The 24,489-nt window shown below is 47.0% G+C and overlaps 1 protein-coding gene and 1 pseudogene across 3 annotated transcripts; both read left to right on the forward strand.

The window, feature by feature from the left end:
* Positions 1-631: 631 nt before the first annotated feature.
* Positions 632-961, forward strand: LOC128577246 (small ubiquitin-related modifier 2-like; annotated as a pseudogene).
* A 2,810-nt stretch (positions 962-3,771) lies between these two features.
* On the forward strand, positions 3,772-16,713 carry SUV39H1 (SUV39H1 histone lysine methyltransferase). Of its 3 annotated transcripts, none has more exons than XM_053580161.1 (6): positions 3,772-3,848; positions 5,953-6,098; positions 7,426-8,088; positions 14,085-14,231; positions 14,315-14,444; positions 15,220-16,713. In XM_053580161.1, the coding sequence occupies exons 1-6, from the start codon at positions 3,830-3,832 to the stop codon at positions 15,351-15,353; spliced, it is 1,239 nt and encodes a 412-aa protein (XP_053436136.1). In that variant the 5' UTR covers positions 3,772-3,829; the 3' UTR covers positions 15,354-16,713. The 3 variants fall into 3 exon arrangements, with proteins under 3 accessions (XP_053436136.1, XP_053436135.1, XP_053436133.1); XM_053580160.1 differs by lacking the exon at positions 15,220-16,713 and adding an exon at positions 14,797-15,211; XM_053580158.1 differs by lacking the exon at positions 3,772-3,848 and adding an exon at positions 4,122-4,268.
* Positions 16,714-24,489: the final 7,776 nt, after the last annotated feature.

The following is a 24,489-nucleotide window of genomic DNA, read 5'->3' on the forward strand; positions in this document are numbered from 1 at the left end:
GTTGTTGTTATGACTGGATTTCACTAAGCCTGAGTCACCACTGATTATAAAATGTGCCATTATTTTATGTATCACAAAGAAGACAAAAAACTGATGCCATTTAAATTATGACTCACCAGTACTTGTAAGACATAGGCTGGTTTCAGAGGTGATAATAAAAACCTAAATGCTTCTGGAGCTCCCACTGGCAATGTTGTTTCTTTCTTTCTTTTTTTTTTTTTTTTAGAGACAGAGTCTTACTTTGTCACCCTCGGTAGAGTGCTGTGGCGTCACAGCTCACAGCAACCTCCAGCTCTTGGGCTTAGGTGATTCTCTTGCCTCAGCCTCCGGAGTAGCTGGGACTACAGGCACCCGCCAGAACGCCCGGCTATTTTTTTGTTGCAGTTTGGCCAGGCCGGGTTTGAACCCACTATCCTCAGTATATGAGGCCAGTGCCCTACTCACTGAGCCACAGGTGCCACCCTGGCAATGTTGTTTTTTAACTGTGTTCTGGTTCACATGTATGTTCATTCACGAAAACTCATTCACCCCTGGTATGTGCACTCTTTTTGTGTATGTTACATTCCAAAATGAGGTTTACATTAAAAAAGGTCAAACCTGGTGGTGCCTGTGTCTTGTTCCGGGTGGACCTGGTACCTCTTTTGTGAAGCGGCAGCTGAAGAGACTCGGGCGCTCGCCATGGCAGATGAAAAACCTAAGGAAGGAGTCAAGACTGAAAACAATGATCACATAAATTTAAAGGTGGTGGGACAGGATGGTTCTGCGGTGCATTTTAAGATTAAGAGGCATACACCACTTAGTAAACTAATGAAAGCCTATTGTGAACGACAGTTTGTCAATGAGGCAGATCAGATTCCAATCTGATGGGCAATCAATGAAACAGACACGCCTGCACAGTTGGAAATGGAGGATGAAGATACAATTGATGTGTTCCAACAGCAGACAGGAGGTGTCTACTAAAAAGGGAACCTACTTTACTCCAAAACTCTGTTATTATAGACCAAGATGACATTCTCAATTAGAAAACTGCAATTTGGTTCGAATACATCCTGACTACTACAGTATAGTTTTCTCTATTCTTTTCATTTTCCCCTTCCCTATTCCTTTATTGTACATAAAGTAACTGGTGTATGTGCACAAGCATATTGCATTTTTTAAAAATTAAATGGCCAATGATATGTTTTGATTGACATCAGGTGGAGATGGGTTGGGGAAAAATATGGTTCTGTGAAAATACCCACTTTTCTCCATTAGTGGCATGCTCATCTGCTCTTATCTTTATATTCCAGTAAGTTATTTTGCTCTCACTGTTTTAACAAAACAACATGAAAAACCTTGCATACCTTGTTCAATTGGAGAATTTTAATGTTTTTATTTATCATTGTAAAACTAAGGACAATTTTATAACTTTTTTGTACGTAGCTGTTACATGTAGAGCAATCTGTCTTTAAGTAGGGATAAATTACTCTAAAAAAAATGAATCCTAGATAGTTTTCCCTTTAAGTCAAGTGTCTTGTTGTTTAAATAAACTTCTTGTTTAAAAAAAAAAAAAAGGTCAAACCTGAAAAACCTTGTATTGGCTCCTACATTGAGCAAGGCAGTATATACAACAGGTATTAAATTAATGCTGAATGGACAGACAAATGGCTGGGAGTAGCATACAGAACTAATAGGATGGCCTCTTAATTTTGAGGTCTTATGAAATGCTGCTAGTCCAGAAAGGTTCATTTTCCAGATGAGTAGGAGACACACACCCCAAGGCCACTTGTGTGAGGTCTTACAGATGAAGAAACTGCTGAAAGTCACACAATTTAGTAAATAGTGGTGACGGTGGAGACTGGATATTAGCCAAGATAGGCTCCAGGCTTCAGGCCTTTCCCCACCACATCATACAATTTGGGGAGGGTTGAGAGATGCTCCTTGCTGCCCACAGACCCTTCTTTCTCCTCCCAGATCCAGACAGGCAGAAGTTATGTTTAAAACCACTCTCATGGGTTAGACAGGTTTCCCAACTCCTGGGAGTGGGAGGACCCTGCCTCCTGAGGACACTGAGAGGTATATGAGGACCAGCATCTGACTGTCCTAGAAGGGATAAGGGAGGGAAGGGGGATGCCCTGTGGGATTTACACTGTTGACTGTTCAACTCAGGGCAAGAAGGAGCTGGTGGAACCTCAGACCAACCTGCCACTTCTCCAACCCCTCACAGCTAGACTGGCAAGCAGACAGAGTATCTGTTAATTGTATAACCATTTTGTTGACTATAGAATTTATGAAGTCGTAGGGAGAGGGGCAATCTGAGAAACTGACAGCATGGTTTCCTGAAACTCTAACTGAATGACAGCCCTCCTAGGACTGGCTGGAGCTGGGAACTTGACGGGAGACAACGGGCAGCCTCCTGAGTGCCCTTGTAGGCTGGCTGACGACTTGTGTTACTGCCTGCCAGGTGGCTGCATGTTGCAAATGGCTGGCTATTGTCAGAAATCACAGCTGGCCTGAGGGAATGTCTGGTTGTTGTACTGTCTGGCTCAATGTGAAGGAGGGCTACCTGAGGGAATTCCAGACTGATCAACAGATTTGTGGCTACTTCTTAGGCAGCTGTGTCTTGTGACTGAATGCCATCCTTGACTGAATCCCAGCATACTGGCTGCTCCCACTGACAGTGTGGTGGGTCAATGCTGAGAATGACTATCTCACTGACCAACAATATGAGGGCCAGATTGAACAAATCACAGGCCAGCTGATCGACAGCAAGATCAGCCAGCTGCCTGACTCCCCAGCTCTATGCAGTTACTGTCTGCCCTGATAGAATCCCAGTCTCCCTGAGTGGCCCAATGCGCCAGAGGACAGACTGACTGATGGTGAGGATGACTTGCTTTAGAAATGACAAACTGGCTGCCCCACTGACAGTGGAGTGTAAGCTTAAACTTACTGTGCCGTATTTGCTGTGAGGGCCTAGCTAGGTGTTGTGACTGATAGTGGTGTGGACTAGGAGTAATCTGAGAGAACTACAAGGACCTGCTCACAGTGTGACTGCTGGACAGAGTTGTATTAGATACTGACAATGACATCTTGTCCTAACCTAATCACAGCTTGCTCGAGGGCGTGGCTGGATCTGTAACTTAAGAGAGGATTATCCCAGGGAGAATTGCAGCTGGTCCAGGGCAAGAGTAGGAGAGGAGGGCTGATCTCGGCAGACAATGTGAAGACAGGATGGTCTGAGGAAATGACAGGCCGACTAACAGAACGGTCTCTCTGTCTCCAAGGAATCACAGCTGCCTTGAGGGCACAAATAGGGGGCTTGAGGGCTGCCATTGATCTACAGTGTGAATGGGGGGTGGGTCTGACTAGGCACCTGCCTGGGGTGAGCGAGCCATTGTCTGATTTGAATAGGGTGACAGTCTAAACAGCCGGATGTAGAGCTAGTCCACCTGCGAGTCACGGCCTGCTTGGGGTTAATAGGTCACGACCGACTGACTGACGGTGGTAATTGGGGGTCTGACGGAAAGGAGAATCCCCCGTCTGACTGGCTGACGACGTGATTGGCCACCAGCGTGACAGACAAACCGGCATACGGGCAGGGCCTCAGGCAATCTCAGCTGCCGTTGCCTCTGCGACCGCCCAGACGCACTCTGGGAAAGCGCGGCGAGCACCCGCCTCCGGGACAGGACCGGGCGGCAGGGAGGGGTCCGGTCACGGCTTGCCGGTTGGCTCGCGCGGGTGCTGCTCGCGGCGAGCCGCGGCCAATAGGCTGCGCGTTCCCGGCCACGCCCGCGCGAGCTCTCTTCTCGCGAGGCCGGCTAGGCCCGAATGTCGTTAGCCGTGGGGAAAGATGGCGGAAAATTTAAAAGGTGAAGCTGTGGCGGTAGAGGCGCGGGCCCGCCGGCCGGGCCGAGTGGGCTGGAGGGATGGCGTCGCGAGCTCGGGATCTCAGCGTCTGAGGCCACGGAGCGGGGAGCCGGAAGCTCGGCACGGAAAAGATAGGGCTCGGGGAGCGCAGGCCTGGCGTGCGAGGCTGGGCGGGGCTGGGCTGAGGGGAGGGGGCGCGCGCCTGGGAGCGCGGCAGGCGCGGGGCTAAGTGGGGATGCTTGAGGGGGGGCGCGCACCACAGATCGCGACCGGACCTGCGCGCGCACGCACGCACAGGGGTTTGTCCGGGAGGCCGCGCCCGCGCGCGGGAAAATCGGCCACTGGTGACCGTTACCGGATCGGTGTCCACGCAAGACGCCGGAAGGGGATGGACGAGAAGGGGGACAGGCTTCCCACTCAGAGTAGGGGGACAGGCGACTCTTCGCGGGGTGGATATCTCCTCTGAGCGTGATGGAGAAGGGTGTGAAGTAGAGGGAAATGGGGCCTCCCTGATAGAGCTGGTCTCCCCTGTGGGCAGGGAAAGAGGGGTGACTCAGAATGTGGTGGGGGGGTTCTTCTGCATGAGGAAAGCCGGGAGGATGGGTTCCACAAGTGTGAGGGTGACCTCCCAGGGGTAGGAAAATCCAGTCGTCATCAGTGCGGAGAGGGCAGAGCAGCTGAAGATGTTAGTTGGGACCACTTCAGTGGGGTTTCAAATGCAAGTTAAGGGATTTGAAAGGGAGAGGAAAGCGTGGGCACAGACAGGCTCAGTTTCCACTAGGCCTTGCCTAAACCGCGGGAGTGAAATAATTTTGGAAAGCTCTCACTTTTAGGTTGACATCTATAGTATTTCATCATGACTTTAAAGATTTTTGTAATAGGAAGTAGAAAATAGCATTTAAAAACATGAAATAGGATGAATACTGGCTACACTTGGAATGTTTTAGGACATGGTAAAATGGCTTTTAAACCACGCTAAGAAGGTGCCTTGAACCAAAGAAATATGTATTTTTGTGTGTACCTTGAAATATTTTGGTAGCTCCAGTATTATAATTATTTAAAAGAATCAATGTCACTCACCTATACTGTTCTACTTGTTCCTGACTTCAGATCATACCCTTTGGACAAGCTTTATCCTTCAAAGAAATGTGGATGAGACATAAAGTCAAAATGCAGTATGAAAAAATATATACTTTGTGGTTTTAAGGCACCCAAATCGATCATTCAAGGAACCTTTCTGTAATGTATTGTCATTCGACAATCTCTTAGTCATAATTCCCAAATTTATAAAGTACTGAAAGTTATCTTTTTCTTAAATTTAGCACCATTCAGGGTGAAAGCAGATTATAAAATGGGACTATTTATCGAGCCTATTTTACATCTTTACTTCTCCTATTTGATGTGGGAAATTCATACTTTTGCCTGTTTGATTATAGCTTGATGCCCCTGACCATGCTGGGAGTGATGTATGTGATATCCTAGTACTATACTTATAAAATCTAAAAAAAATTTGAATTCCAAAACACATCTGGCCCAGGAGTTTCAGATAAAGGATTAAGGACCAGTCTTTCCAGTTACACTTTCGTGTGGTGCCCTGGAGGTTTTAATCTCCCTTACCCCATCCCCCCTCCAGGGCAATACACCCTACCGAGATGGGGGGTTGTTCTCTTTCTTTTGCAAAATGAGAGGAGGGTAATCAAGACCTGAATTCTAGGTAGGTTTGCAGGCAGTTTTAGAAATAGTGTAGAACAGTGGTTCTCAACCTTCCTAATGCTGCGGCCCTTTAATACAGACCCACAGGTTGAGAACTGCTGGTGTAGAGGGAGTTTGAGCTCTGGGAATAGATTCCCTTAGAACAGTCCATGTAGCAAACCCTACTTTGAGGTCCACTGCTTCAGGGGTACTGTTGGGCAGTGAGCATTGAGGTGTAAGGAAATGGCACATTTCTGTTGCAGAAGAGTCTCAGCATTGGGGAAGTCCTGCAAATTAAATTTCCCTGACTCTCAGGCAGTCTTTGAGATGTTCTGGGGAAGATTTGGAGTCCCTTTGGACCCCGGGCATGGTCAGACTGCCCACTAACAGTTCTTCTTGGCCCCCTTATTCCAGGCTGCAGTGTGTGTTGCAAGTCTTCTTGGAATCAGCTGCAGGACCTGTGCCGCCTGGCCAAGGTCTCCTGCCCTGGCCTCGGTATCTCTAAGAGGAACCTCTATGACTTTGAAGTCGAGTACCTGTGTGATTACAAAAAGATCCGCGTGAGTCTGGGGTGACCAAGTCCTGGGAGGGAGCAGGTCTCACAGAAATTGGTTTCCAGGTGGCACCTGTGGCTCAAAGGAGTGGGGTGCCAGCCCCATATACCAGAGGTGGTGGGTTCAAACCCAGCCCCGGCCAAAAACTGCAAAAAAGAAAGAAATTGGTTTTCTGCCTTCTTGCCCCCCACTGCCCACGTCTGTTTCTAAGGGGAATTTTCTTCTCTGATCCTGAAAAAAATAGGATGAATAGACCCGCTTATCCCCATTTTATAGATGGAGAAACTAAGTTTTCTGAGAGTAACAGGAGCCAAAATGAATCCCAAATAAATCTCTTTTCCCACCTCCTTAGGAATACAAACCAATTGCTGAGCCCAGCAGTGGAGATACTGATAGCTGACCATTTATTGAGCAATTTTGCTGTACAAGCACTTCCTGCCAGAAACTTATTTAATCACCCTAATGACACTGTGGAGTGGGGACAGTTATCATTGCCAGAAGAGGTACTGGCAGGAGAGTTAAGAGAACACACTAGTGCCAGCATACTTAGGTTCAAATCCTGAATGTAAACCCAGACTACTTACCTAAACTCTCAGTACTTCATTTTCCTCATCTGTACAATGGGCACAAGTAGAAAGTTGTGAGGACTAAATAATGATATTTCTAAGATACTTAAGTACCTACTACATAATGAATACTAGAAAATGTTAGTTTTTTTACTTATTTTTAGATGAGGAAATTAAGGACCACTGAAGTTAAATAACTTGCCTAATGCCGCACATGTAGGAAGCAATGAATTCAGAATTTGTACCCAGGATGTCTTAAGTGTAGAGTCTGTGCTCAGCAATTAAAGCTCCTTCTGGCTGCTGTGTGAAGGACAGCCTATAGGTCCCCAGGGCCTGTGAGGAGGCTCCTGTCAGGATCCAGAGAGTCATGAAAGTCTAAAGGGGTCAGATTCTGAATATATTTTAAAAGTAGGGCTGATGGGATGTATGGAGGGTAGATGTAGGGAGTGAGGAGAAGAGGAGTCAAGGATGACTCTTGGAGTTTGAGCCTGGACAGCTAGGAGGGAACTCATGATGGAGAAGACAGAGGAGAGAATGGATTTGAGATTAAATTAAAAGTTGAAATTTGAATAGATAAGGGGGAGAACAGAATTTGAATCTAGTAATCCTCACTCCAGAGCCTATGCTTTTTAACCACTGCATGAAGTCATTCTGGAAAAGGGGTGAGGTAGGAGTTACCCATTGGCTTTGAGATGGAAGTCCCATGAAGGCTGGCCCAAGGATCTTGCCATTTATGGTGCCTCGGATCCCTTCGTATCCCCCAACAGGAACAGGAATATTACCTGGTGAAGTGGCGTGGATACCCAGACTCAGAGAGCACTTGGGAGCCACGGCAGAATCTCAAGTGTGTACGTATTCTCAAGCAGTTCCATAAGGACTTAGAAAGGGAGCTGCTCCGGCGCCACCGCCGGTCAAAGACTCCCCGGCACCTGGACCCAAGTTTGGCCAACTACCTGGTACAGAAAGCCAAGCAAAGGCGGGCACTCCAGCGCTGGGAGCAAGAGCTCAATGCCAAGCGTAGCCATCTGGGACGTATCACTGTGGAGAATGAGGTGGACCTGGACGGCCCCCCAAAGGCCTTTGTGTACATCAATGAGTACCGTGTTGGTGAAGGCATCACCCTCAACCAGGTAGCTGTGGGCTGTGAGTGCCAGGACTGTCTGTGGGCACCCACTGGGGGCTGCTGCCCAGGAGCATCAATGCACAAGTTTGCCTACAATGACCAAGGCCAGGTACGGCTACGAGCTGGGCTGCCCATCTACGAGTGCAACTCCCGCTGCCACTGTGGCTATGACTGTCCTAATCGTGTGGTACAGAAGGGCATCTGCTATGACCTCTGCATCTTCCGCACAGATGATGGGCGTGGCTGGGGCGTACGCACACTGGAAAAGATCCGCAAAAACAGCTTCGTCATGGAGTACGTGGGAGAGGTAGGGAGACGAGACTGGGCGTGTGTGTGCAGCTCTTCCTGCTATGTGTTTGCAGTGTGTGCACCCAGCTCTCCTCACCATGTGCCTAAAATTCCCTGCTTTCCCTGTGGGAAAGGCCCAGGGGAGGGAGGTTGATCTGAGTGTCATAGGGACATTGAGCAGGGGCTAGGATTCCAAGCTGGTAGTTAAAAGAATACTGAAATATATCCAGACTGGGTTAACCTCATAAGGGTACCTAGCCAAGAAGAAAAGTGGGAACTGAGATGCAGGCAGCATTCCTCTTAGAGGCTATGTGGTGTGGCACAGTGTTGCATCACCTGAAAAGGTACTTCCTCTTCTCCTTTCACAAGGGTCTTAACCAGCAAGCAATGTCTGCCCGGAAGGAATCTTCTACCAGTTTGCACATAAGTTTTGATGATCAGTTTAGAATAGGATGCAGACATGCCTTGGGCAGAGGTTGGTTTACCCCTCCTGTAGACGTTCAGGACACGGGGGAAAGGCTGAATGTATTGGGCAGGCCAGCAACCATAGTAAACATATGGGAAGGTTTTTTGTTCATAGAACAGTCCACTGTGGGTGTTTGGGTGGGTATCCTTTCACACGGCAACTGGGACACCTAGGCTCCTTCACTGTTGTGCTTTTGCTGTACCTTAGAGCCTTGCTTGGAGTTTGGAGTTGCCACTAGATTCTCAACATTGCCTGGCAGGTGGGCTGAGCAGAGTTGGGGGGCCTGAGTGGAAGGTAGAAGGGGAGATTTCTAACAGGCCAGGCATGGACACAATGTACATCACTGTACCCACGCTCAATTGGCCTTACCTCAGTGCAAGGCGGGTGGGAGGTGTGCTTTAGCCATGTGCCCAGGTGGAAGACACAGGAGTCTGGATGAATAATAAATGTCTGAAATAGAAGGTGTCATATTTGTTACAAGGAGAGGTTCCTGCTCTGAGGAGCTGTAAAGTAGAGAGGGTCAGACTACAGAGGGACAGAGATATCCCTGAGGCAGAGCAATCTACATCACAGAGGACTCTGACAGTATGGAGGGGATAACCACACCCCAGATAACCCTGATGATCTGCTGGAGGAAGTGGCCACATGCCAGAGGACCTAACAGTCTGAAGGAAGAAGGAGGTGTCCATGCCCCAGAATAACCCTGATGACTTGGAGGAAGAGCCTGGCAGTCTGACTTGGAAAGTGTCCACACCCACTCTGTCCTTACAGTAAGGAAAAAGTCCTTATCCCAGAGGGATCTGGACAGTCTGGAGGAGAGTGGGTCCACATCTAAGATCACCCTGACAGACTCAAGGAAATGTCCATATCCTCGGTGTCCTCACATTCTGGAGGTGTCCAGACCTCAGAGGGACCCTAACCTCTAGAGGAGGACGTTTCCTTACCCTGGAGACCCCTGATGGTCTAGAGGAGAGCCCCCGACAGTTCTAGAGACCACACACAGCAGGAAGTGGCTCAGCCTCACAGTTCTGACATCTAGAGGAAAGGCCGTCAACGTATACCCCACAGGCAGTCTCAAAGAGTCCCTTGGGCCTGATACTTTTTTGGCTGCTCTTCCTCAGTGTCCTTACTCTTCCATGCTGGAAACATTTCAGGGACTTCTAACCCCTGTCCCACCATTCCCACTCTCCACACATTCTCTCTGTACTATTCTTGGCCTTCCTCTTGCCATGTTCAGTGACTTCAGGCCCCTTCACTACCCTTATACTCATGGGTCCTCCTGATGGTGCCATAGGCCCCTGAACATTGCCGGAGCCAATTCATCTTTCCACACCCCTCCCCAAGAGGCAGGACCACAAAGTGGTCCAGAGGGAGCTTGCCTGAGTGAATCCCAACTGCTACACTTATCAATTATTTAACCTCTGTGTCTCAGTTTCCTAATCTGTAAAATGGAAACCATAATAGCATCTACCTCCTACACTTGTTATAAGAATTTATTTTTTTTGCTGCTGTACTAAAGCAATTTCTGGCTATAGTAAGAATTAAATGAGTTTTTATGTGTGAAGCACTTGGAAAAAGCATTTGAGCAGTGTTCAGTATATACTAAGTTTTATATAAATGTTAGCCAGTACCATCTAAAATTCAGAAAATCCAAAATGCTCAGAAAACCAAAGGTTTTTTATAACCCATCTAGCTCTGAGACCCAATTTGGCCTATTTACAGTCTTTATTTATCCTACTTGGGGTGAATATTCATAAATTTTATTAGAGAAATACTAATTTCCTTGATTATGTGGTGGTGTCCCATCCACTAGAACAGGGTGTTATGTAATCAAAGGCATACATCCCTGCCTGTATGCCACTTGAGACAGTCAAGACACCAACAATCTGCCCTCCACTCCTTTGCACCCTTCCACATCTGGTCAGAACTTTCACATTCCTGCGGAGTATTCCCACCCTTACCTAGCAGACTGTGTCAGTCTACTTTGCACATTCAAAACATGCATTTTATTCCTATTTTAACATCTCTGAAATGCAGATGAGTCTTAATTAAATGATGGTATATCATCTTTATGGTAATTTCCCCTGTCTTAATAAAGGGCACATAAAATAAGGGTGCATTGTAGACTTCAACAAGATCCAGTCCTCATAACCACTCCTAACATATGCTTAGTGTCCTATCAAAAACAAAGACACCTTTCACAACCATGATCTTGTTGGATCTTTACAAGATTTTGTCACTGTCATTCCCATTCTATAGATAAGAAAACTGAGGCCTGCCCAGAGAGGTGTAGTAATTTGCTCTAAGTTACAAAGGTAGTAAAGTGGGTTAAAAAGGCCCAAGTGCCTGAAACTGGTGTTCTGCCAGACCTGGTAGCTTTTATTTATTTATTTTTATTTGGCTGAGAAAATAGGTGCAGAGAGAGAACATTCAGGATTGCATATCCAGGAGGGGGCAGAGCAATAGCTGACTGCAAGTGTTCTAGTTGCTGTTCATGTCAGCATCCTTTGCAAGCTGCCAGCTTACAGCCTATGTCTTCCTTCTCAATCATTCTGGAAAATGGCTAGGGAAAAGGGAGATGGCCTGATCTTTTCCTGAATTTTCCAAGAAAACCAGCCATTATACAGTGAGACTAAAAAGAAGACAAAGGAACCAGAAACCGTTTGTGCCCTGGAGGGCTTGTAGTATGACTCACTCCTGGTAAGACTGGAAGAGCAGGACAGGCGGGAAGACAGAGACCAGGGAGGACGGAGAAGCTACAAAAAGATGGCTGACACCACCCAGAAAGCCTGTGAACCTAGGAGATACTGTCCTTTGATCCCAGGGATTAATTAGAGAGGCAGCTAGCTTCTGAGGTGGGATGGGAACTAGGAGGCTTGGAAGGCTGCCAAAAGGAATTCTCCTGGAGGTAGAGGGAGACTGACTTTTCACATATTCCACCTCAAAATGCTTCTGTGGCTCCTGCTGTATCCCTCAAGAAAGAGTCCCTGTTCTTCAACCTGGTGTCAAAGCCCTTTTTATGATCTGCACTTGCTTTAAAGGATGTATCTCTTTTCTTTTCCACCTCGAACCTTAAACACTGTATTTCCTGATCAGCATCTTGCATAGTGGGTGTCTTAATCTGTCTCTGTCACCAGTGACTGCTGAGGGTGTGGACCAAGCCTGGTCCCCGTGTCTCTCCCATTAGACTGTGAGCCTGAGAGCTGAGTCTAGGCATAGGGCAGGCATCAATAAAAAAAAATAAAAAATAAAAAATAAACTGAATAAACAAGTCAACAAACAAAAACTGGGTATGGGGAGCCAGGTTCCTCAAGGAGTGGAGCTGGGGCATTGACAATGAGTGTGGCTGAGAGCACTAAATCTTGGTTTGCTCAAGGCATCGTTGGCACAGAGCACAGGCTGGAAGTGATGGTGTAAGAGGCAGGGAGGAAACAGTGAGGATACCAGCGTGGTCATCCTGCTAAGGGGACAGATTTTCAAGTCAGAAGACCATGGTCATTGGCCCACATGAGGAGAAGCTAGGAAGGAGGTCTGGGCAGGTCTCTAGCAAAAGGAGACAGAAGGTAGGAAGAAGAGGTATGGGGGATGGGAGTGTTTGAGCTTCCTGGAGGACCACCACTTGGACAGAGGACAGGTCGCTGAGCCAGAAAGGGAAATAAAAAATAAATAGCAGTTCCTGTGTGTCTCTTGTATGCTGTGCACTGTTCTGGCACTGGCCTCTGAGGGCAGGGCAGAGAGGTGGAAAGAAACCCAGGCATGGAGAGCAAGGCCATCCCTGGTCTAGGGTCCCCCTTAGCTGAGGAGGGGGCAGTTATGGGTATAGGGAGTCCCTCCCCCAAGGAAGGGCATGACAACTATACTTGGGGATTGCTAGAAGGCTGTAGTTACTGGCCTGTGAAGGAAGAGGAGACATGGGTGGGACCAGAGAGGGGAATCTTGTTGGGGTCGAGTAGGGTTAGAAGATCTAGTGATACTATTTGGGAAGTAAGGACAGGCTGGGGCTAGGGTAGTGCAGCCTCAGGTTTACTAGGACACATGAGGATCCAGCTGTAGAGGAGAAGACTTGGGAGGAGATACCTGTTGTAGTCTTGAGTACCAGTTGTCCCACTGGGAAGCAGTATCAGGCTGAGGGATACTGCTGTCCCTATTCCTGTCTCTTTTCATTTTTCCTTACCTCAGTCATTCTGTCTCTGAAGATTTGGACCTCAAGCCTCTTTCTTACCATCTCAGACTCTCAGGGGTCTTGGTCTTCTTTCTGGACCCGAGTCTTTCATACAATGTCTGTGTTTCTAACTCTGTCTCTATAGGTCCCTTCTCCCTGCTCTCTGTGGCCTCTAAGGTCTTGCAAAGCCCAAGCCAGATCTCGCTCTCTTGTGCTGGGTCCTATGCTGTCTCAGGTTCCCTTGCCCTGGGTCAGTGTCTCTCAGTGGTGACCTGGGTCTCATTCTTCCTTGCCATTGCTTTGGGTCTTGTGGGGGGGAGGGGGGAATCTTCTCTTTTTCTCTGTCTCTATCTCTATATATGTATATATAATTTATTACTGTTATTGTAATTATTTTCTGTTGCTGGGGCTGGAGTGACTGCTGCCTCAAACTCCTGATCTCAAGCAATCCTCCTGCCTCAGCCTCCTGAGTAGCTGGGACTACAGGCACCCACCACCACGCCTGGCTAATTTTTCTCTATATTTCTGTAGAGACGAAGTCTGCTATTGCCCAAGCTGGTCTTGAACTCCTGGGTTCAAGTGATCCTGCTACATCAGCCTCCTGAGTAGCTTGGACTACAGGCTTGTGCCACCATGTCCTGCCTTTTTTTTTTTTTAATTAATTCTTTGTAGAGACAGGGTCTCCCTATGTGACCCAGGCTTGTCTTGAACTCCTGACTAGTAGTAGTAGTCCTCCAGCCTTGTGCTGGGATTACAGGTATGAGCCACTGCACAAGCCCCTTCTTTCTCTGTCCCCAGGTCACAGGAGACTCGGGAATTCTCTGGCAGTTATTGCTGAGCAGTGGCAGAAGTTTACTAGATGCTTTCTTTTTTTTTTTTTTTTTGAGATAGAATCCCAGTATGTCACCCTTAGTAGAGTGCCGTGGCGTCACAGCTCATCGCAACCTCAAACTCTTGGGCTTAAGCGATTCTCTTGCCCCAGCCTCCCAACTAGCTAGGACTACAGGCACCCACCATAATGCCCTATTTTTTGTTGCAGTTGTCATTGTTGTTTTAGCTGGCCCAGGATGGGTTTGAACCCACCAACTTCGGTGTATGTGGCTGGCACCGCAACCACTGTGCTATGGGCACCAAACCACTAGATGCTTTCTTTTACTCTAACTGGACTTTGTGGCCAGCCTTCCCTCTTCCCTGAGACTCACCAGGCCATCCAGAGGCCTGAGGAGGGGTAGGCAGTGGGCAGTTGTAGCCCAGCCCCCTAAGAAGTCCCTTCACTGAAGGACAGTAAGCAGGAGGGACCTGCTCACTGTCCTCCAGGGCTCAGGAGCTGTGCTGCCTTTACTGACCCTTCAGGCCAGTCTCCCCTTGCCCACTGCCCTTTTCCCAGATCATTACCTCAGAGGAGGCAGAGCGGCGGGGCCAGATCTATGACCGCCAGGGTGCCACCTACCTTTTTGACTTGGACTACGTGGAGGATGTGTATACCGTGGATGCCGCCTACTATGGCAACATCTCCCACTTCGTCAACCACAGTGTGGGTAACCCCGGCAGGCGGGAGGGGGTGAGGAGGGGCAGGCTGGGGCTCTCCTCACTCTCCCACTGTTCTTTCTCGCCCAGTGTGACCCCAACCTGCAGGTGTACAATGTCTTCATAGACAACCTTGATGAGCGGCTGCCCCGCATCGCTTTCTTTGCCACAAGAACCATCCGGGCAGGCGAGGAGCTCACCTTTGATTACAACATGCAAGGTGGGGGTGGCAAGGGACTGGGGGGCAGGGGCACATAGTGATGTGGGACATGAGGACCCCTCCCCAAGGCACACCCATCACTCAGAGAAGCAAAGGAAATTCTTTAGCTGGAGTTTTACAATGCTATTCCTGATTCTCAGTCTCCTATCTGGACTCCTAGACCCCTGCCCAACTTTGGGTCCCCTCATGCCCAACCCCTGAACCCCAACCCTGAGAAATTCATACCAGCTTCTCCCAAGACTTCTAGGGGGAGATGTTTGGCTGGAGAATTAAGACACTCCTGATTCCAGTCTTGACTGAATGACTGAACTCCTACCCACTTCTAATCTCCCTTGGCCTTCCTCATTCCAAGCCTCTGGACAACGCTGTGGTTCAGCCAGTCCCCTCCTTGACAAAATAACCACCTCTGAGACACTTAAGGGCAGATCTTTGGAAGGAGAATTCAGACACCCCTCTGGACACCCAGGTGGCTCTCCTTTCCTGACCCCTGCCTGAACGATCCTCCTGGTTCCCTCATCACCCCCTGCTTCACCTAATACCTTTCAATGCCTGGCCTAAACACCCCATCTTCTGACCCCTGGCCCTAGCCCCAAACCAGCAACCCTAAGATCCCCTCCTAACTCAAATCCCAGAGCTGCACCCTGCCGCCAAGATCCCCCTCTCATGGTAAACAGGGTAGCAGGATGCTGCATCCAGGCCTTCTAACAAGTCCCCTCCCTCCCTTCCTCCTTCCCTCCCCACCTCCCTCTCACCCTCCCTGGCTGTGACTCCACAGTGGACCCCGTGGACATGGAGAGCACCCGCATGGACTCCAACTTTGGCCTGGCTGGGCTCCCCGGCTCCCCCAAGAAGCGGGTCCGTATTGAATGCAAGTGTGGGACTGAATCCTGCCGCAAATACCTCTTCTAGCCTTTAGAAGTGTGTGGCCAGACTGACTGAGGGGGCCTGAAGCTGCCCACCCCTCCCCCAACTGCTGCCCTCCTGTCAAGGAATGACAGCCAGGGCCTTGCCTGCTTCCACCTACCCCACCTGCTCCATGCTCAGGGCTGTGGCCAGGACCGACTCCAGGAGTCACCTTTCCCTGTCCCAGCCCATCTGTGGGTTGCACTTACAAACCCTCACCAACCTTCAGAAGTGATTTTTCAACATCCAACATGCAGTTGGGATTCTTGGCCCATCAAGGAGGTCCAGGGGGTGAGCCCTAGCCCACCCTCAGAACAGAAAGATGTTTGGTTTTGCACCTGCTTCTGTCTGGAGCTTGAGGGGTCTGCTGCAGGCCTGCTCACTACTGCCCCCAAAGGTATGGGGAAGCAACCCCAGGGAAGGCAGACATCAGAGCCAAGAGTTCCCAGTGGGACCTCAACCCAGTTCCCTGACCACAGGGACTTTGTACTAGTGAAGGAAATGGGGTCTCCAGGGCTGGGGGCTAAGGCTGGTTTCTGCTCATGCTTAGAGTGCTGGCTAGTGTTGGCTGCACACCCACATACCACTGGAAGGGGAGTAGATGCCTATGGCATACTGGCCAGTGAAAGGAAGACAGTTAGACTTGGCTGGACCTGGATGTGGGCTGAGCCCAAAGCTCTGCTTTCAAGGAATACAGAGAAGATACCTAGGGCTCTTGGGAGCTCTGGGGATGCTGGGAGCCCTAACCTGGGATGTGATGACTGCTGGGACTACTCCGAGCTGGAACCAAGATCTAGATAGTCCATAGATAGCACTTAATACAAAAATGTGCATTGATGAGGTGCCAGGCACTGGATGAAGCACCTGGTACACTTGGATTGTCTCAGGGAAGCCTTGAAATCCATGGAAGTGGGTACCAAGAAAGGGCCCATATGGCAAAAGGTGAAGTACAGGCCAAGAATGGGGGAGGAGTTCCCCATTAGAGGATGGGGGAAATGGCAGCAAAGCCTCTGCTGCCTGCCAGCCCCAGCCCTTTGTGCTTACCCTGGGTCTACTGGTCTCAAAAGTTACCTATCTGCAAATGTACATACAAAAGGCAAAGGTTCTGATGGCTGCCTCACCCCTTGCTCCCTCCTCCTATGAGGCCTTCTCTAGGAAGCCTTTCCTGACTACCTGTGCCCAGAGTACCCCTATGTGAAGACTGTGTGTTCTGCTACCAGATGCCAGATCTATATGTCTGTCTATGTGTCTATCCTGCCCTCTTCCCCAAACTCACCTTCAGGCATGGACTGAATCTGGTTCTCTTGTACACCCCTCAGCACCACCCAGCCTGGAGTGGGCATCAATAAATGAATTATTGACTGAACAAACCAAGGTGTGGGGGATTGAAGACCTTGTGTTGTTTTGGGGGTGGGGCTGTCCAGAAGCGTGTTCCTCAAACCTCAGCCATCTGATTAATCTTTTCAATTTCAGCCCCTAGAGCATACCACTTGCACCATCATCTATGTAACATCTTGACCTAAAATAAGCTTGCTTTATACTTAAATTTTAAAATGCACTTGAAAAGCAAACTAAATCCATTGCTGTCTAAATGGACAAACCATTAACATCTGTCAAACAAAATAACCATAGAAATAAATACAGATATGTAATAAAATGTAATAAAATTCTAGCAGGAACCTCCTTGCAAAGCCTGCCTCCTGCACTCAAAAGGAAAAGTTTGTGTGTGCTGGGGAAGCTTTTTCTGCAAATATTCATTGATTACCTGTTTGCACCAGGGTATAAAGCAGAGAACAAAAACAATGTTTCAAATATACTTGTTTTTGTCATCCCTACGTCTGGATGTGAGCTAGTGTTCTTTGTTCTTGCTCTGAGATCTCATATGCTATGGCACAGATACCCACATATTTCAAAAACCTTACACACAGGTGGACAGGATCCCAAACAGCCTACTAATACCCTGTGTCAAAGATTCCCAAGCCCAGGACACCTAGGACACAGGCTTCCAAATAGCTCATAGACCTTATACGCTGAATACTGACCCCCAAACCTCAGGAACCTCACACCCTGGAATTATCTACAAAAGCTCAGAGCTCACATACTTGGACACCACATAACTACAGGCTTCATCAAAACTATAGGGCACAGACTCCTAAACAGCTCTGAGACTATATGCTGCCGCATACACTGGGATTCAGGTTCCAAACACACAGAGAACTTTCCTTCTGTGATGGACCTGCACAAACATCTCAAAGACCAACCCAAACTATCTGGAGCCTTTACATCCTGATCACTGACTTCCACTGCTCAGAGATTTCATATCCTAGAACCACTAAACAACTGAGATACCACACCCTGGATACAGACCTCCCAAACACCTGAGAGACCTCACACTCTGGACTCCTGGCCTCAAGTGATCCTTCTGCTTCAGCCTCCAAATGTGCTGTGAACCACCACACCCAACCACAGATCCTTAAGTGGTTCTGAAACTTACCCTTGGGCACAGACCCCCCAAATCGCTCAAAGATACCGTAAAAAGCAGACCATTAAATATTCAGAGACCTCACTTCCATGTGAACATAGTGCCACAAATAACTCTGAGACTCAAGTCTCAGACACAGAACCCAAGAGCTTAGCGATCTCACAGGCTGGAAACAAGCTACACTCAAGAGAATTCAGACCTGGGAAACAAATCTATATATAGATAGCGTAGGGACCTCACACCTCTGACACAGACCCCTAAACCGTTCAGAGTCAGGACACCCTACAATAGACTACCAAACACTTCAGAGACCTCACACTTTGTAACCCACACTCCCTAAAGCTCAGAGATTTCATTCACAAGTGAGGAATAAGACGGACCAATTTATCAGAATTCACAAACTAGAACAAAAATGGACAAACAGTTGAGAGACATCACACCCTGAACACAACACAAGAGAGCTCCAAAATCACATATGCTGTAACACAGTCCTTAAAACAGAGAGCTCACACAATTCCTGCTTGGAGATGTCACTGTACACAGATTTCCCCAAAATAGCTCACAGCTATTATATACTGAGACAGGTCCTCAAATAGCTCAGAGGCCTCACAGACCTGAAAATCTGGACACAAACCCTCTACATAGCTTAAGAGACCTCACTCTGGGATACAGACCCTGACATATATCCTGGACATAGACCTCAAATAGCTTAGCAACCTCATATCTTAGGCTCAAACCCCGAACAGTTCAGAAACTTCACACTCTAAACACAGACCTCTAGGCCTGGCATGGTGGCTCAGGCCTATAATCCTGGCACTCTGGGAGGCCAACTTGAGCTCAGGAGTTCAAGACTAACCCAAGCAAGAGTGAGACCCAGGGTGACAGAGTGAGACCCTGTCTCAAAAAAATAAATAAGCCGGGCGCGGTGGCTCATGTCTGTAATCCCAGTACTTGGGAGGCTGAGGTGGATGAATTGCCTGAGCTCACAGGTTCAAGACCAGCCTGAACCAGAGCAAGACCTCTTCTCTAAAAATACCCAGGCATTGTGGTGAGCGCCTGTAGTCAGGTGCCCGCTCAGGAGGCTGAGGCAAGAGAGTTGCTAAAGCCCAGGAGTTTGAGGTTTGAGGTTGCTGTGAGCTATGATGCTACAGCACTCTACCAAGGGTAACAAAGTGCGACTCTGTCTCAAATAACTATATAAATAAATAAATAAAAATAAACGCAGACCTATAAACATGTCAGAAATATCACACCCTGGACTCAGACCTCAAAATCATTCTTAGAACTCATACTTTGAACTTATAACTAGAAAGATTTCAGATACCTGGAAGTCATGGACACAGATCACCAAACAACTCTACTTTCTGTGCAAAGTTGACCATGAATAGTGGAGAGACCTCACAACTGTGACTCAGACCCAAAACAGCTTAGGGAATTCACATTGTTTACACAGGCTCCCAAACAGCTCAGAGAACATCTAACCTGGGAGACAGTTGAGAGGTATCACATCCTGGTTACATAGGCCCACACGGCACAAGCACCTCCAATTATGGGACATAAACCCTCAGAGAGTTAACCTCACAACCTGGAAAAAAGACCCCCAAACAGGCCAGAGACCTCACATAGCAGACATGAAATGCCAACATGCTCAGAGTTAACAAACTTTACCCTATAGGACACAGACCCCCAAACAGCTCAATGACATACAACCTGGGCACAAACCCCTAAACACCTGAGAAACATCAGAAACTGAACAGAACCTCAAACTGCTCAGAGACCTCAAACACAGGAAATAGATTCCCTAATAAGTCAGAGACCCGATATATTGGAACTGAGACTTCTGCAACAGGAACTACCTTGCCCTTGGGAACATAACCCAGTAGTTGAGGGACCTCACCACCAAGGAATACACAGATCAGAGATTCACACTTTGGGACATAGGAGGTGATGCACCTCCAAGGCTTGAAACAGTCACAAGAAATAAGTAGAAAGATATCAGACTCTGGACATAGATTACGAAATCACTCAGAAAAACAACCCTAAGACAAACTGCACAACATCATAGTGAACTCATTTTTGGGGATATTAGCTCAAAACAGTTTGGAGGGGTGACACACAAAAACATCATAATTCTCACACAAGGGTCACAGACACCTCACACCTGAAAAGACAGACTTCTAAGTAGCTCTGAGACATAATATTCTGCTCAGAGACCACCATAGAGTTAATAGATTTCACACACAGAGACCTCAATATAGCTTGGAAAAATCACTCACTGGTTCACATACACCCATTAAAAGCTGAGGCCTTGACCCTGGAACAAACCCCTAATGAGTCAGGTATATCACACTCTAAAGCTGAGACCTCGAAAAAGAACAGAGACTTTACACCTGAAAATATATCCTAAACAGGTCAAGGAACTTTGAAACCAAAAGAGCTCAGGGATCACATATCCCAGGACACAAGCAGCTAAACAGCTCAGTGACCTCACAGTATAAACACAGTTACCCAAACAGCCCAGGGAACTCAATCCCCTGGAATGCAGACCAGAAAATGTGCGGAACCCTCAAATTCAGGATTCAGAAATCCTTCTGAAATTTAGGGTACATACCCCAAAATACAATTCAGAGAATTAACATGCTGGATGCAGAACATCAAATCCTCAGGTGAGACATACACACTCAAACCAATCAGAGACTTCACATCCTGTACATACAGGCCATGTATGTCCACCATGGAAATGCACAGATCAGGGACCACACTCTGTCACTGACACACACACACACACACAGAGCTCAGAAAATCCAAATTCTAGGAAATACACCCAAAAAATAACAGAGACTTCACATCCTGTGACAAACTCTCAAAAAGATTAAAAACCACACAAACTGAGATATACACACAAAAATATCAAGATGGCTCACACTTGTAATCCTAGCACTCTGGGAGGCTGAGGCAGGTGGATTGCCTGAGCTCACAGGTTTGAGACCAGCCTGAGCAAGAGTGAGACCCATCTCTACCAAAAATAGAAAATATTAGCCAGGAGTGGTAGTGCATGCTTGTAGTCCCAGTTACTCAGGAGGCTGAGGCAAGAGAATCACTTGAACTCAAGAGTTTGTGGTTGCTGTAAGCTATGATACCACGGCACTCTACCAATGGCAACAAAGTGAGACTCTGTCTCAAAAAAAAAAAAAAAAAAGAAAGAAAGAAAAGAAAAAGAAATATTTCAGAGAAATAACATCATGGCCATATGCCCACAAACAGATCATAGACCTCAATCCCTGAAACATATGCTCATAAAAATTCCAGATACTTCACATACCAGGACAAATACCCACAAACATCAGAGCACTCACATCCTGGGAAATAAACCAAAGACTAGATCAGAGAACTCACATATCAGGATACACATCAACAAAGAGACCATGTGAAACTTAGTAAATGTGGAATGTAAATGTCTTAGCACAATAACTAAGAAAATGCCAGGAAGGCTATGTTAACCAGTGTGATGAAAATGTGTCAAACGGTCTATGAAACCAGTGTATGGTGCCCCATGATCACATTAATGTACACAGCTATGATTTAATAAAAAATAAATAAATAAAAATAAAAATAAAACAACAAAGAGACCAGAGACTCAAATCCTGGGGCATAAACCACAAACACATTAGAGATCTCACATGCAGGGACAAAGACAGGTCAAAACCTCACAAACTGGGTCACAGAGCCACAAATAGATCAGAGACCACTCAATGCTAACAATCACACGAGAACTGACAAGAACCTGCACATCTTGACACACAAAACCACAACAAGCTCAGAGAACTGACATCCTGGGACACAGACCCTCAAAGAGACCCCAGACTTCACACCCTTGGACATATACCCACAAATAGGTGACAGACTTTGCAAGCTAGAAATACAGAACTAGACGAAAGACCTTTCATCCTGGGACATAAACCCAAAAAGAAACCAGACAACTCATGTTTTACAATGAATTCACACTCAAGTCACAACAGATCAGGTCATCACATTCTGTCACTCTCACACACAAACAAATACCTCAGAAAATTCAAATTCTAGGAAGCACACCCAAAAAGAACATCCTGACACATCCTAAGATGTGACCCACAGTGGATCAGACATCATACACTAGTGACATATACCAATAAAGAGATTAGATACTGTCCATCCTGGGACATACATAGACAAAGACCAGGGAAATGCACATCCTACAAAATACACTTAATAATTTTGGGAAATAAATCCACAAAGAGAATAAAGACAATCAGACACTGGAATATATGATCCCACAAGCAGAGCAAAGACATACACATTAAGACATATACCCACAAATAGTTTGAGATCTCACATCCTGGAACAAACAGCAAGAAAAAAATCAGAGACCTTAAATGCTTGACAGTACACATGAAGAGATCCATAATACCGTAGCCTGGGACACTGACAAAATGCTCACAGACTTCACGTGCTAGGAAATATGCCCAGAAATAGATCAGAAACCTCACATCCTAGGACACACAACCTCAAATAGATCATAGACCTAAAATCCTAAAAAACATGCCCAAAAAACATTCACAAACCTTCCATCTTGGAACATATGTGTACAATGATAAACAGATCACAGAGACCTCCATCCGAGGACTATACCTACAAAGAGAATACAGGTAACAGAGCCTGAGACACACGGCCAGAAACATATCAGTGACTGAAATCCTAGGAATACAGCTGTGAACATCCTGGGATATAAACCAACAAAAAGATTAAAGAGGCCAAGCACGCTGGCTCACGTCTGTAATCCCAGCATTCTGAGAGGCCCAGGTGAGTGGATCACCTGAACTCAGGAGTTTGAGACCAGCCCGAACAAAAGCAAGAACTTATCTCTAAAAAAAAAAAAACAAAAAATAGCCAGGTGTTGTGGCTGTAGTCCCAGCTTCTTGGGAAGCTGAGGCAAGAGAATCGCTTGAGCCCAAGAGTTTGAAGTTGCTGTGAGCTATGATGCCAGGGCGACAAAGTGAGATTTGTTTTCCAAAAAAAAAAAAAGATTAAAGACCTCATAACCTGGACGTGCACCTACGCACAATTCAGAGACCTCCAGCAACCTGCAGGCAAACAGCTCAGAAACCTCACATTCTGGAGCACACAAAAACAAACAGATCAGAGACTTCAAAACCTGCAGTATGCAGCCATAATCAAGTCGCACTGAAAAATAACACCCAGAAACATTTGGTAGACATGACACCTTGCAGCATAACTGCCAAAGAGACCAAATGATTCAAACATTGTGGCTTCAAATCTCTCTATTTCTGGGCGGCACCTGTGGCTCAGTCGGTAAGGCACTGGCCCCACATACCGAGGGTGATGGGTTCAAACCCAGCCCCGGCCGAACTGCAACCAAAAAATAACTGGGCGTTGTGGCGGGCGCCTATAGTCCCAGCTACTCGGGAGGCTGAGGCAAGAGAATCGCTTAAGCCCAGGAGTTGGAGGTTGCTGTGAGCTGTGTGAGGCCACGGCACTCGACCGAGGGCCATAAAGTGAGACTCTGTCTCTACAAACAAACAAACAAAAAAATCTATTTCTCTGACCTCTGCTTCCATTATTACTTCACTTTTTTGGGTTTTTTTTTTGTTTTTGTTTTTGTTTTTGCAGTTTTGGCCAGGGCTGAGTTTGAGCCCGCCACCTCCAGTATATGGGGCCGGGGTCCTACTCCTTTGAGCCACAGGTGCCGCCCCATTATTTCACTTTTTGTGACTCTATTTTCATCATCACAAGGCCCTCTCTGACCAACATACATAGTCACTTAGTCTTCTCTGACCCTGAAGGTCCTACCTTCCTCCTATAAAGAGTCTTATGATTAGAGTGGGTCTACTAGATTGTCCAGAATAACCACCCCAATCTCAGGATGCTTACTTAATAATACATCTGCTAAGTCCCTTTTGCAGATAAGACAACATATTAACATGTTCCAGGAACAAGATGAGGACATATTTGGGAATCCATTATTTGACCAAACAGAACATATATGCACAAAGAGAAATATCACATCCTGGGACTTTTACCTATGAACTGCTAATTCACATCTGGAATTCTATATTTACTTCTGAAGGGATCAGAGAACTCCCACTCTGAGAAACATATGCAATAGTATCAGACAGTTATACACTATGGATATACATCAAACAAAGCTTACCTTTTTCACACCCTGGAAATTAAACTCACAGATATATAAGAGAAATCACTTTCTCTGGAAGGTATAAATTCAAAGAGAAGAGAGACTTGACATTCTAGGATTACACCAGCAGAGAGGTCAGGTACCCCACATTCTGGGACAAACGCCCCCAAACACATCAGACTTCTGACTCTGGGACACACACACACATACACACACACACACACACACACACACACACACACAGAAAAAGCCATGTTCACTGACACATGCCCACAAACAGGTTAGGGACCTCACAACTAGACATATAACCCATTGGCCTCACACCCTTTGTAAATACGCTGAGGAGATGATATACTCACACACTATGACACACACACACACACAAACAGATCAGAGACCTAACTTGAAAAACACACCTATAAAACACACCAGAGACCCTGGATCCAGCAACATGAACCACCAAACAGGTC

Source organism: Nycticebus coucang, chromosome X (assembly GCF_027406575.1).
Source record: "Nycticebus coucang isolate mNycCou1 chromosome X, mNycCou1.pri, whole genome shotgun sequence".
Lineage (NCBI taxonomy): Eukaryota > Metazoa > Chordata > Mammalia > Primates > Lorisidae > Nycticebus > Nycticebus coucang.

Excerpts from the sequence above, each read along its gene's own strand:
- SUV39H1 (XM_053580158.1), top strand. The coding sequence starts at position 4,235 with ATGGACGAGAAGGGGGACAGGCTTCCCACTCAGA. Across the intron at positions 4,269-5,952 it reads GGACAGGCTTCCCACTCAGA|GCTGCAGTGTGTGTTGCAAG; the intron begins GTAGGGGGACAG and ends CCCTTATTCCAG. Across the intron at positions 14,445-15,219 it reads CTTTGATTACAACATGCAAG|TGGACCCCGTGGACATGGAG; the intron begins GTGGGGGTGGCA and ends GTGACTCCACAG.